At 42.7% G+C, this 13,475-nt stretch overlaps 1 protein-coding gene across 1 annotated transcript; it reads right to left on the bottom strand.

Moving 5' to 3' along the window:
* Positions 1-4,783: 4,783 nt before the first annotated feature.
* Positions 4,784-9,828, bottom strand: bloc1s5 (biogenesis of lysosomal organelles complex-1, subunit 5, muted). Its single transcript, XM_048267206.1, has 5 exons — positions 9,549-9,828; positions 8,461-8,543; positions 8,209-8,338; positions 6,968-7,026; positions 4,784-6,545 (listed from the first exon to the last, which is right to left on the bottom strand). Exons 1-5 carry the CDS (start codon positions 9,571-9,573, stop codon positions 6,372-6,374), a joined length of 471 nt encoding a protein of 156 aa, XP_048123163.1. The 5' UTR covers positions 9,574-9,828; the 3' UTR covers positions 4,784-6,371.
* Between the last annotated feature and the right edge of the window lie 3,647 nt (positions 9,829-13,475).

Raw genomic sequence — 13,475 nt, 5'->3', positions numbered from 1 at the left:
TTAAAAAGATAAAATAAATAAAAAATAAATGACAGGGGTGCAGCCTGGGAAAGGCTCCCAGCATAATGTATAGTGTGTGCTGCTGGACAACCCACAGTGGCGAGGCTGCCAGCAGTGAGAGGTTAATGGAAGCGGATGAGGAGAATACGGCGCTCCGCGGTCCACAGACCATGATCCGTGTGATCTGCTGTGACCACAGACAGGAACTCCCGAGGCTGGAGACCTCTCTTTGGTTCCTGCTACATCGCTCACCAGGGCTAAAAAGCAGAGCACAACAGAGCCAGAGCTGGGCCCGGCCCAGTCCAACCCAACTCAGAACCTCACTGACCAGAACAGTACACAGAGAGGATGGGCCTCCAGGCTCTCTGAATCATCCTTTATAATGTGTCCTATTACATCTCTGCTCTCTGAGTTATCGCCTTAAATCAATATGCCCACAAAGAGCAATAAATAACTGATAAAATAGCTTTGATAGGTTTCCCATGACTGCTTGCCGATAGATTTAGGCCCAGAATTTCTTCCATTGGACAGTGTAAAAATGGATGCATTACATATCAAGGCAAGGCAAATTCAAAGGACCAGTTGGCACCATGTTCAATGGTCAGTTGAGGAAAGGTAAAGAGATTGGGTTTTTGCGTTCTTTCTTTTTTGACTGCAGTCTACTCAACAAGAACATGATTCTGTCCAGAGCTCCTTTTCGGTCCCAATATTGTTACGCAACTTCACATAAATTAAGTTTCTCAACTGGAACCAATGTATTTCCCATTCACAGTCCACCTGGAAAATTAGCACTATCCTGAGCATGGGATAATGTGAGTGCTTTTTACTAACTGTTCACATTGGTAGGACATTGAACAGATCAGGAAATAATTATTTGGATGACATCCATCTGTAAATTACACAGTGTTCAGAGGCACTCAAAGCCACCCAAACATCATCTCAAGCTTTCATCTGAGCGTATTTAAAGTTTGCTGAAATCAAACTAAGATTATTACCCAGTCTGGTAAAGCATTAATAGACTAGCTCTAGACACAGCTGTGATGCTGTTTCCTCAACAAAGCAAACACAATGTATTTATTTCTATTACAGTATGCCGAAGCATGTTATTGTCTGTCTTTTCATTTATGCAATGTTTTTTCCAGCAGACTACACATGTAATTTAAGATTCTGTCTGTGCAAACAAGAATATTTATGTCCACCATCTCATGCACTTTTTCCCCATTGTCATTCCCGATCGCTCCTGAATACCGACACAAAGAAATTGCTGAGAGATTTCCTGGAGAGAAGAGATAACCTGATAGCCTGACAGACACATGCAACAATAACGCCCTCCCGTGCCTCCCCTTACACGGGCAGGTCCAGTTATTGCACTGTCCTCACAAGGTTACGACAGGGCAGTTGAAAAAGAGAAAAATAATGTATAAATAGTACCTCGACTTAATGGGGGAAAATCCATGAAGGAATGCTGCTGGCAGTCGCTCCAGACATTCCTTGCCCCCCAGACGACAGTAAGCAGTGGGCCACAGTGGTGGCGAAGTCGTGTGCGATGACAAGCCATTCTCCCCGTGCTCTGTGGCCATTGTTCTGCTTTTGATTGACTGAGGAAGGCATTTGTTGTTGCTGGACCTTATCTGTGTTTTTGTGGGACTCAGCCCTTGGTCCAGGCCAATGAAAAACAGCCTTACGGCATACACCTCCGAGCTATGTGGACCTGAACAGACCATGGCAATGTTACATGGTGATCATGGGGGGCATTGCAAAGGTCAAGAGTTAAAAAATGGTTCCCTGTGTTAAAGAGGGATTCCATTTTAATCCTCGCTCGTAGACACATCTCCTTTTCTCTATACCCAGGAGCATCCTAGCAAAGTCAGTAATGGTGGAAGACACACTGCTTCATCCCCTCTCCAGTAATCATAAAAAAATCCCTCTTCTATTCATTACTGCGAATAGCTCTATAATCCTTTTCTGCCTCTGCTTTGTGGCTCTCAGGGAGAGCGTTTGCCACTGCCAAAGAATTCATATTACCACCTGCATTACCATCCGCTCCGGGAGCATCCAGCCTCTCCCGCTGTGCTCTAATGCTGGGTTATTAACTGGGCTGCGCACTCAATTGTTCATTGGTGTTTTCATTTGGAGGCGGCTATAATTGAGTGCGATGGCCGTAAAAAAGGCACAATGGGGAGACTAGAGTGGGGACTGAGGAGACGACTCAGAGGGCAGTAATGAAGGCCCCCGAAAATTAATACCTTCCTCATTTTATGGCGCACAATAACCAACTTTTAAAATGTGTGCAAAACAGTGTGTGTGTGTGTGTGTGTTTGTGTGAGTGTCTTTCTTTCTACTCCCCTGCGCGCACACGCACACACGCACACATACACAGGCCGCCTTTCTCTCACAAGAGAAAAGCGAACTTTAATTTAGTGAGTTGAAAAGTGCACACTGGGTACTGCCAAAACCCCTGTCAAGCTATCAGCAGTGGCAGTCCACCGAGAGTTTACTGGGCCTGAGAGTGTGAGAGCTCCACAAGCAGGCACACTGGCATATGTGTGTGTCTGCGTGTGTGTGTGTGTGTGCGCATATGTGTGTGTGTGTGTGTGCGTGCGTGCGTGTGTGTGTGTGTGTGCGTGCGCATATGTGTGTGTCTGTGTGTGTATGCATTGAGGAGGAGTGCTGCAGGTGGGACTGGAAGCCTTGAGGTTGGCGGAGAACTCTTTGTTCTTCACTTCAGAGGGAAGGTGATAAAAGTTAGCAAGCGGAGGCCTTCACCGATGCACATGGGCCCTGTTACGCACCGCCGATCAGCAAAAGATTGCAATTTCAGATTTTCAGATGGCTAGATGAGGACAACTTTTCCACATCTGTCAAAAGATCAACACGAGCTGCTGCCTTGACATGGAGGTAGCATTTCAGTGGAGTGGAGGCAGGACATATTATGGGCTGCTCCTGTTGTACAGAAGGCCCAGCAGCTGGAGGCATGCTGTGATCAGACATTTCCTAATTGGAGTCCCAACGGTCTCGCCTCCTCGGGCCGAGCAGCAGGCTTTTTCCCTGACGATTTATGTTGGCAGGGAACCATGGTTCTTGACTGGGATCACTATGCTCTTTCCATAACAGGAAGATCACAGTGGCTCCGATAGAGAGGAGACGAAAAACAAGCTCTGGTTCCTGAGTCCGAGCGGTGGCAGGGAGCAAGGCAGGGGTGGTGGTGTGGGGGATGATAAAGTACCCCCGGTTGAGGCCCACATTGCCCTGCACTCATCTTACCGGACAGAGTCTATCTTGGGGGGTTGAGGGGAGGAAGTGTACACTTCATGGCCACTTCCTGTGCCTGGCCACTGAAAAACGACGGGGGCTTCCCTTTGAGGTCAGCAGCGAGCATCATGGCGGCCCTTTGTTGCAAACAGAATCCATCTATGTCAGTGCTAACCCGCCCCTGATACTGTTTCAACCTGGCACGACTTTGATTCCGTTCCAACATCAGTTTCCCCGGCACACGGTTCAGCTGCTGTGTCAGTTCATGGAACATGATTGCCTATGGTGCGTGCGTCTTAAAATAAATACGGGACTTCTATAATAAAAATTTACCACAGGAGTAAAATAAGAACATTCCTCTGATGAGTAGGAATAAACCTAACAAACCAGGGCTATGGTTCAGTACAAGAGCCGAGGCTGAAGACCTCAGACACTGAAAATATATTGGTTAATCTTTGTAAGCTTTTGTTACTTTCACATGGCAAATGCCAGGCCATCACCAGTGCAGTATTATTTGTTTAAAGCTGTGCTTATGTTATGTCTGTGTGTATGATAAATAGTGTATGGATGTTATGGCTACTGTGTGATGTCTATTCACTTGTACAGCTTAACGTAAACGTGGTGTCTTGGTCTTGGCGTCTCACTGTATTTCTAAGCCTTATTGTAAAAGATACTGATTGATTGTTGAGTAGCTTGGGGAAATAAAAGGAGTTTAAATCACACACTCGTGAAAACTTCACATGCGGGGACTTTTATTGTTGACCTTTCTGTTCGTGCCGGGGTCTATTTTTTCTTACTCAAACTCTTGGACAAAAATAAATAGGGTGAGATAAAAGGTGGCTTTGTCGGAGGGGGTGGGTCGCTCTTCCGGATTGTCACTCCTCGTTAGGCGCTGATGCCTGTGTGGATTTCACCAGCTGTGCCCCCGGCCAAGGTGGTGTATGTGTGAGCCACGTCCGCCATTGGGGCTTCGCCTCAAAACATCTGCTGGCCTTGTCCCTGCGCCCGCACTGGTCACCCGCACACGTGCCAACCAGCACGCCGCCCTGGCGCACTCCGGTTAGCCACCAAGTGTAGCACGACATGTTCTGACGAGAGACAGAGCAAGAGGGGTGAGCGAGACATTTCGCTTTTTTAAAAATCAGGGTTCACGGCACAAAGTTAAAGGCAGGGCCAGGGCTGCCTTGGCACTCTATATTTCATGACCGCTTTATTGGTGAATATCTGCTGACAAGTTCACCAGTTGCATGGATCAGCCACATGTACTTTTAGCTGAAAAACGACCGGACAAAAAAAAAACACACTGGCAGAAAAACATAAGTCAAAAATGTTTTTTTTTTAGCTTTGCATTTATTTAATTTCTTTTCATAGACATTTCATCTTGCCTTCCTTCTGGTTGTTCTGGAAGTGTCCGTGAATAGAGGTTCCTGGTTGCTTTCTTGTTGCTATAGGGCTTTTAAAAAATATTTGTTCTGTCACACTCCAAAGGCATCAATCACTTTTATAAGACACAAGAAATGTGCCACAAAGCTCTCCATCCATCTTTTTATTCATGTGTCCATTCATCTATCTCTCATTTGGTCAGTTTAGAATTCCTCTTTTCACTCTACTGTCCAATGATAGCTCTCCATATGCACGTTTTTCTTTCCCATGCTTGTTCAGCACACATATACAACACAATGGAGCAAAGAGAGGATGCTGACACAAGTCGACCTTTGGCAGTTCAGTCAAAAAGGCCAGTTGAACCATCTAGACGTTTTTAGTGCTAGATTGTTGACTGAGTGGTTCGTCATGGACTTTTCTTGGTAAGGAGAGTTTGTTTGACAACACTTGGTGAATGAGGTGTCCAATATCTTGACCAGTCATGTTAAATAACCAATCAACTGCACAACATCTCTGAAATCCATCAGTCTCTATTTGCTGAATGACATTTCTGTACAACAGACCTTTGAATAAACCTTATTTTTCTATGCAACGGAGGGTGAGTGAATATACTTCAACACCCTTGGGCATGATAAAAATAAAAATGTTCAGTGTGTAAGAGCTCACAGCCAAGAAACCGTCACAGCTTTGCTTGTCTGGACATTTGCACACAGCTTCCAGGTGAGAGATTCATAATTTAATTGGTCATAAAAGTGACAGATTTAACACAAGACACTGTGGAATCGTTCTGGCTGTATAAAAAAAGTGCGATAAGGGCTCTTTGAATGAAATATATAGATCTACATATCATAGAGGCATTTCAACACTGTCTAAAATGAGAGTATAAAAAATATCTGGTCAGACTGATAGACAGAGAGAGGGACAGAAAGAGGGCGGGAGGGAGAGAGGGAATGAAAGAAGCAATGGCCATAGAAAGAAAAAGGCTCAGAGGTGGCCAGAGGGGAAAAAAGAGAGACAGTTAGACAGCCAAGAGAGGGAAAAAAAATACAGAGAAAGAAAGACAGCCACACAGGGAGACAGCCTGTCAGAGGCCGAGAAAGAGATATGAGGAGGCAGAAAGAGACAGCCACACACAACGAAAGTAGAGAGAGAGAGAGAGTACAAGTACAAGAGAGGGTATCCAGAGAAAGACAGGGAGTGAGAGAAACAGAGAATGTCCAAAGAGAGTGTGTAAGAGAGAGTGACTGAAGGAGAGAAATGGTACAGACAGACACCCAAAGACCAAGAGTGGGAGAGCAAAAGAGGGAGCAGGAAAGAGAGATGCTCAAACAAAGGAGCCAGAAAACAGGTACGATGAAGAGGGATGATGGGTGGCCTGAGATGACGTGTGTGAGTGTGCAACGTGTGAGCATGTGAAACAAACAACCCCTCTGTGCTGAGGGCGTCAGAAAAAGATAATGGACCCTGATTTCAATGACGGACATAGTGTCAGTCGATGAGCAAAGTGTCTCATGGGCAAACTAAAGCCATCCTGTGGCACATGGGAGAATTGAACTGACCCATCTATGTATGTGCTTAGGATCTGGCTCCTGGTATTAAATTAGCAAATACTTTGTCCAGTTATTTAATTAGCTTTAGGTGGACTTAACACTTCCCCCGGCTTTTGAAAGAAAGAGAGTTACAGAAATGGGGGTATTAGAAGCGGGCAACATGGAACATGGCGAGGTCCATCTTCATCAGAAGGTGGCAAACTTGGCGAGGTCCTTTTTCATCTCTCCGTACTGGGCGCTGAGGCGACCCACGGCCTTGGCGTGCTCCTCGTCCACCTCCTCTTTCAGAATGGCCTGCTGCTTCAGGAACTCCTCCCAGTCCGCTTTACGGCGCTCCAGACACACCTGCATCTGGGTGCTCTGACACGCACACATATACATACACACACACATGCGTGCACACACGCACGCGCACACACACACACACAAATAACCAGCTGTTTCTCTCCACAGTCCATCAATAGACTGAGAATGGACCACTTTTGATAAAACTGTGTTTAACATTTGGTCTTGCATCATGTAAGATCAGGAGATAATATGGATAGAGGAAGAATCATACTACTGTAACTTTCTACAAATTAATAGTTATTTTCACTATCAAAATATTTTAATGATACTCCCAAACAGCCCTATTATTTACAGTCTCAGAATGGCTGCTCTTAATGGGACTTACTGTTTCTCGCCACACAGTCCCCACCATTTCTCAGGCCAGATTATAAGATTTACACTAGCATTGCCTCAAACAGAACTGGATCAGCTGCCTGGCATGCTGTTCGGTTTACCTGCTGTGCCTCTAGCTCCCTCTGCTGGATTCTTTGTGCCATGTGATTAGCTGCCTCCACTATCATGGAAGAAAGAACAGCACATCAGAATCTCCAGGTACAGAATAAACAAGACTATTCACATATCTATCAGTCACATCCAATCAATATGTTCAGATTAGCATGCATGTACACAAATGAGTAAAATACAGAGATCATCTGGTCATCTTTACAGCATCAATACAATGGGTGCTTCACTCCCCTCCCTGAAGGACATTTACACCACCCACCTCACCCGCAAGGCGACCAAAATTGTGAGTGATGCAAGTCACCCCGCTCACAATCTGTTTGATCTACTGCCCTCTGGGAAGAGGTACAGAAGCCTGCGCCTCCCTCACTACCAGACTCACCAACAGCTTCATACACCAAGCTGTAAGGATGCTGAACTCTCTCCCTCCTCTCCCCCCTCCACCCTCAGCTACATAACATCCTGGACATTGGACCCACAATGGCCGCCTGCACTACTCCACCTGCACACTTGAACACTTGCACTTGTACACTTTACAAACTTGGTGTTGTTGTCCTGAAAACACAACACTTCCGCTGCTCTTACATAACTTGCACCACTATGCCACTTTCTTCTTTATTACTTAGGTCAAACAGTATTTTATAGTATTTTACAGTATTTGCACTAGTATTTTATTGACTGTCTATGCACAATTTGGACAAAATTTTGCTGCTTTATTTTTTTTCATTATTATATGTGCCCTCTTATTTACTTATTTACTTACTTTTTGTTTACTTGAATGTTATGTTTGTTCATGGACTTAAAAATTGGTCAAATATGTCTTGTCCTCACCGTGGGATAGTGAGAAACGTAATTTCGATCTCTTTGTATGTCTGGAACATGTGAAGAAATTGACAATAAAGCTGACTTTGACTTTTGACTTTGACTTTGACAACCACATTTCACCGCATTTAGATTTGGAACAACTTCAGTAAAAAATGACTTTTCATGTATTTAATTATGCGAATAGTAGCATATATTTCTCAACTACTTTGCCATTAGTGTCTGCTACTTGACAGCAGTGAGAGAGACATATGAGACCGAGGATAACTATATAACTTATATATCACTATATAACTATCATTCACTGTGGATAACAAGTTCTTGTAAGTGACGATATGCGACTGTATTGGCATCTGTGACTGTCAGCTCTTCTCCTAGGTTTGTAAAGAAGACTAATTAGGAAGATGCTCACATCTTGTTAGAGCCTGCAGCAGGTTCTGGTGCATGGCTTCTGAACAGTTAGGCAGAGCTTGTTCATTGGTTTCCGCAACCATTTTGTTGAGGTTCTCCAACAGACGGCACTCCCGAAATCCACGTTTCTCCTACATAAATGACCATAGGAGATGGATTTTCATATCATAGGTTTATAATGACGCTTCATTTACTTACTGACTTAATACGTTTCATGCGAAATTAACGGAACCAAGCCAGGTTGGGTTCTCACCTCAAATTCTTTCACAAAGTACCGTATTTCCCCTTGGATGATTGGTCTGTGATCTATCAGCCTGGACTGGATGTCTCCCACATCTACAAGGACATTAAACATTGCTATTACAAAAACACCCAATGTTCTAACATTTGGAGATAAGTGTGCTATAGACAATTTCCAGTACCAGTTGTTAATGTTACATATGACAACTACTTTGAGAAACATAGGCTGTATCATCACTTAAGTTACATACTTACATATACCCTTTAAATATTTTTTGCATGTTATTCTTTCACACAAACATACAGGCATTTGTGGGCGCTGTTGGGAGGTAACCAGGCAAGGTATGCCATGCTATTGGAGGTGCAAACAAAAGCTGCATCGCCATTGAGATCAAATAGAAACGTCTGGCTTCTGGCTCCTTGGCTATCAATTTGGTAACTATAAGGGGCTATTTAAAGTCTGTAGAACACTAAACATATCGGAGGTGTCAGATGTTGAGTTACTCCAGTCTAGATTTTTTGACGTTAATCACTCCTATGATGTATTGCTATTGTCTAGCCAAAGTAAGTGCCTGTTATCTGATGGCCAAATCAACCAAAACTCAGATTTTGATTGCAGATCCAAGTGGTCTGTGACGTAAGCTTGTGTGAAAGAATTGGCTTTGCACCTGTCCTGAACAATGATAGACTAATTCTCTCAAGGTCTGGGAAATTAACAGACTTCAGGCTTTCCTGACAGCATGTTCAATACAAAAATTAAGTGACACTTTCAAATACAGACAGGCAACCTGTCAGAGATGGCAAATTTCTAGCTGCATGATCCCCGTCGGTAAATGTCTAGCCTGTGCTATCCGTCTCTTTATCAGGCACTGCAAACCAAGTCCACAGCTCAGATAGTGAATTCACTCAGATAGTGAATTCAACGTTTACGATGCTGTAGATGTCAAGTTAATGTGTGCATAGCTTAGGTGCTGTGGCATGTCCAGTGATTAGCCTATATTTCAGTCTTTTGGTGGAATGATCTATAGATCATTCCATCAAAAGACTGAAATAAACCTTTTTGCAAAGTGGAACGACAGTCTGTGCTAGTGTCAAACTTACCTTTCACAATTTTCTCCATTGTCATGAACAAGGTTTAATTACAAGCTTACAAACTCTAAACAGCGAACCAAACTTAGCTAGTTACGCTAGTTAGCTACATATAGATGAATATTCGATCATTTGTTTCACTAATGACGAGAGTATCATACATAAAAAAAATATTTGCTAGTTTGAAAGCAATATGTCATATTCTGTAAGCAATATTAAAAACTGACAAAGTAAGCTACTAAATTGAAGTCACCAGACCAATGCAATGCAAAAGCATCTGACAACAACATGAGTGAAGAACTTCCGGTGTTGTTTTGTTACCTTAAAGGGGACGTAGCAAGCTGTGATGCCTGTGTGCGACAGGTACAAGGTAGGCGTTTGAAGCTAATTTATAATGGCCGGACGCAGATTATAGCCATATTTATTTTAGGTATTCTATTGCCTAAATCTTTACGGTCATATTTCATGACCAAAGGTAGTCGATAGACTACACTAATTGTCATTGACTCTTTGGTACATTTCTCCATGATTTGACGACAATTGCTGGTTTAGACAAATTCTAGGCCTATTTATGCATACTGGCATTTATGGTGTGATAGGCCTACTAAGTGCACTAAGTCAGCATAAATAATGAAATCTTTGTTTATGCACAGCAAATTAGAGTAAATTATTCTAGACAGCAGATGTCAGTATTGTATCATTATTTGCTCTGGTCCAAGGCTAGAGCATTAACCACTTTTATGGAGAGCATCAGCAACTTTTAATATGGATTCTTTCAGATTTAAACCTAAATAAGTGTCTTGATGAAAGACTACATTCACACATAAATTGATTACAATTAATCTGATATAATTTGTTATAACTTAAGCCTACCATTGATAAAAACTAGGCTAGCCTAAGTTGTTTAAAGAAACAAAGTGTAGGCTAATTGATTCGCTGTGACATCTGTAGTAGTAATATTGTAGGCTAATGACACAAACAAGAAAAGAGATTGAAAAAAACAAAACAGAGACACACACACAGTATAATTATTAAAAGAAAGGTAATATTTTTGGAACAAAAACAGCAAAGCATGTAGTTCTAGTAAATGACCACTGGAAGGGGACAGTGTCCACTTGAGACCGCAGAAATGTGCTCTGTTAAAAACCACCCATAAATGAAACCACTGTAAAAAGTTATGTTGATAATATCATTAAATGGTTCAAAAAGTTTGTATAGCAAGTAATAAGTGGTTCTTTAGGTAAAAATACACATTTATTGGTGCTATAAAATTAAATTGTAAATTGTGTACGTACAGCATATGACAGCACCTGGAAATTCGAAGCAAAGAGTCATTCTTTAGTCTCTTTTTTTCTTGTGTAACAATCAAAGGTTGCCTATTATTGCCTTTAAAGGTTAATATAATTACTGTCAAATAGCTCTTGGGTTTAATGATAAATAGCTGCAGACACACAGCTCTTAAATACAACTCCAAGCAATTGTACATGCTTTAAACATGCGTACAGGCTATATAAGATGATGACATTAATGTTGTATTGAATGAAGACTTATTTGAAAAGCAGAAAAAATAGAAGCAATAATGAACCCAAAAATGAACCCAAAATAAAATATAATGTGTTTTCTGCAAAAGGCATGAAATGGCATTGAATTTCTTGATTGAAAACTCCAGGGTCATTATTTATCCTTGACTTTATTTTGAAAAATTAAAAACAATATTTAAAAAATATATTTAACATATTTTAATTCATGGGTATCATGACATGACATAAGTACATATTCTGCTTATTTTAAGTTATAGAAAATATAGAAAATACGCTTACTCTCATTCATGCCTGAGCTAACTAAAGAGTGAAAGTGACATGCTGCATTCACCCAAATCTATTTTACAAGTTGCGCAAAAGTCATCCTAAAATCTATCATATTTTAGTGGTTGTAAATCTTTTGATTCAGTGGAGCATCTGAACATATATGCAATATTCTGTAAATTATGTTCTGTTTCTATTTGTTGTAAAATTATCTGTAAAATGAGTGTATTTATGTTTAAACTCTGGAACTGCTTCTACAGCAGATGCATGCATGGCACTCTGTGGCAGGGCTGGCAAGTAGTTTTAGAACAAAGCTTGCATCGGCATAATGACTTGCCCTCTGTCTGTGTACATCATAGTCTGCTGCATGGCTTTACGTTTCAGGTTGCACAGAGTAGGCTATCGCGTGCTACTGCTCCTTGCGTGAGATGTGTAATGTGTAGTGTCTCGCAGGTCCATTATCTGAATTTGGGAAAGAATCATTTGTTGTCCTGTGTTATAACAGATCACCATGACATAAATACAAGATCAAATAAGGACTTTCAGGACAAAGTCTAAAAGTCAGCAAAGTTGATGAGTGTGTTTATATAAAAATATCTTTTAAGGGCCTGTATTTTTAACTATAATTATTTTTTTTTAAATCAATAATTCTATTCAATTCAAGTATACTATAATCATTTTTATTGTATTTATCTATGACAGATTTTTTTATTCTAGTAAAAAATAACCTAATTTGATTTCGCATGGTTATTTTGAATGTATGGCTTTTCATAAATTGATTCTTTTTTCATTTGTGGTCACTTAATTTAATTTATCCATGTAAAAAAATATGTTAACATTTATATTATTAGTATCTACACCACAATCCTACAGAGTTTGTATTGGGCATGCATCTGTCCCTGTGTTTGTAGTGTGGGACTGCTGCGTTTGGAGTTGGACATGTAGCGGTGGATGGCAGTGTGGCAGAGCGGTGATGTGAGGCTGTGAAGGAGCTTTGCCCTCGGTGAGCGCTGGCTTGGCTGCGATCCTGGAGCACTTAGTCCTCAGACGCATGGCGAGCGTTCTGTGGGAGGTCTGGTCTCTTTGAGTGGTTTACAAAACATACCCATCGGGCCTTGGAGTGCGGTGGCGGCTTCAAAAATACAACCCCCCACCACCACCACGATTCACCCCATCCACCCCACATACACACACACACACTTCCCCCTCCTCTTCTCCAGCCCCAAACGATGGTGCTCATATTACCCAATGGGTATAATTATTTTGCATTACATTGCTCTCTTTCTCCCTCGCTCCCCCCACCCCCCTCTCTCCATCTCTCTGTGTTTCGCTCTCTCACTCTGTGGCTGGGTCTTGATCTGGTGCCCTTAGAGAAAGCCAGAGGGACCGAGTGGGTCGTTCACAGCAGGCTGAACACCAGTGATGGTGGCTGGGAACAGGTGGGGGTGAAGGGTGGAAGGGAGGTTGGCGGGGCATTACTCACCATCCAGGCCCCTGGCAGGACTGCTCCTCCTGGGGCACGCGCACCAACCTGCCTGCCTGCCTGCTCGCCTCTGTCTCTTACTTCGTTCTCTCTCTCTCTGTCTCTCTCTTTCTCTCATTTTTCTATCACTTTCTCTTCTTTATTGCTGTTGCTGTGTTGCCCTTCTGTGTGCATGTCTTACTCTCTCTCTCTCTCTACTCTCTCTCTCATTATGTGTTCCTCTCTCTCTCTCTCTCTCTCTGCTCTTGGAGTGGAGTCTCTGTGGTCCTCGGCTGCCAGTGAGGCGGGCATCTGTTCCTTGGGCAAGAGAACAGGTCACTCACCCTGACGCCACTTTACCTCCCCTGAGAGCCAGAGGCTACCGCTGCTCTCTCCTCACACGCGGTGTGGGGTCTGCGTGCCTGCCTGTGTGTGTGTGTGTGTGTGTGTGTGTGTGTGTGTGTGTGTGTGTGTGAGAGAGAGAGAGAGAGAAGAGAGTGAGCTTTGACTGGGCTCTTTGGTGGAGTGGCATTCACCTCAGGCCCCTACACACTGGCAGGAGGGAAAGACAGAGATTTAACATTCACTGAAAATCAACATATGGGCATCATCACCATTGTCATGTGGTGGGCTTTTTCTGAAATCCCTGTTTTTCTTTTCCTGCTGTCGCGA

The sequence above is a fragment of the Alosa alosa genome, chromosome 16 (assembly GCF_017589495.1).
Source record: "Alosa alosa isolate M-15738 ecotype Scorff River chromosome 16, AALO_Geno_1.1, whole genome shotgun sequence".
Classification (NCBI taxonomy): Eukaryota; Metazoa; Chordata; class Actinopteri; order Clupeiformes; family Clupeidae; genus Alosa; species Alosa alosa.
The sequence above is the reverse complement of the archived record's forward strand: the minus strand, read 5'-3'. Positions and strand labels throughout refer to the sequence as shown.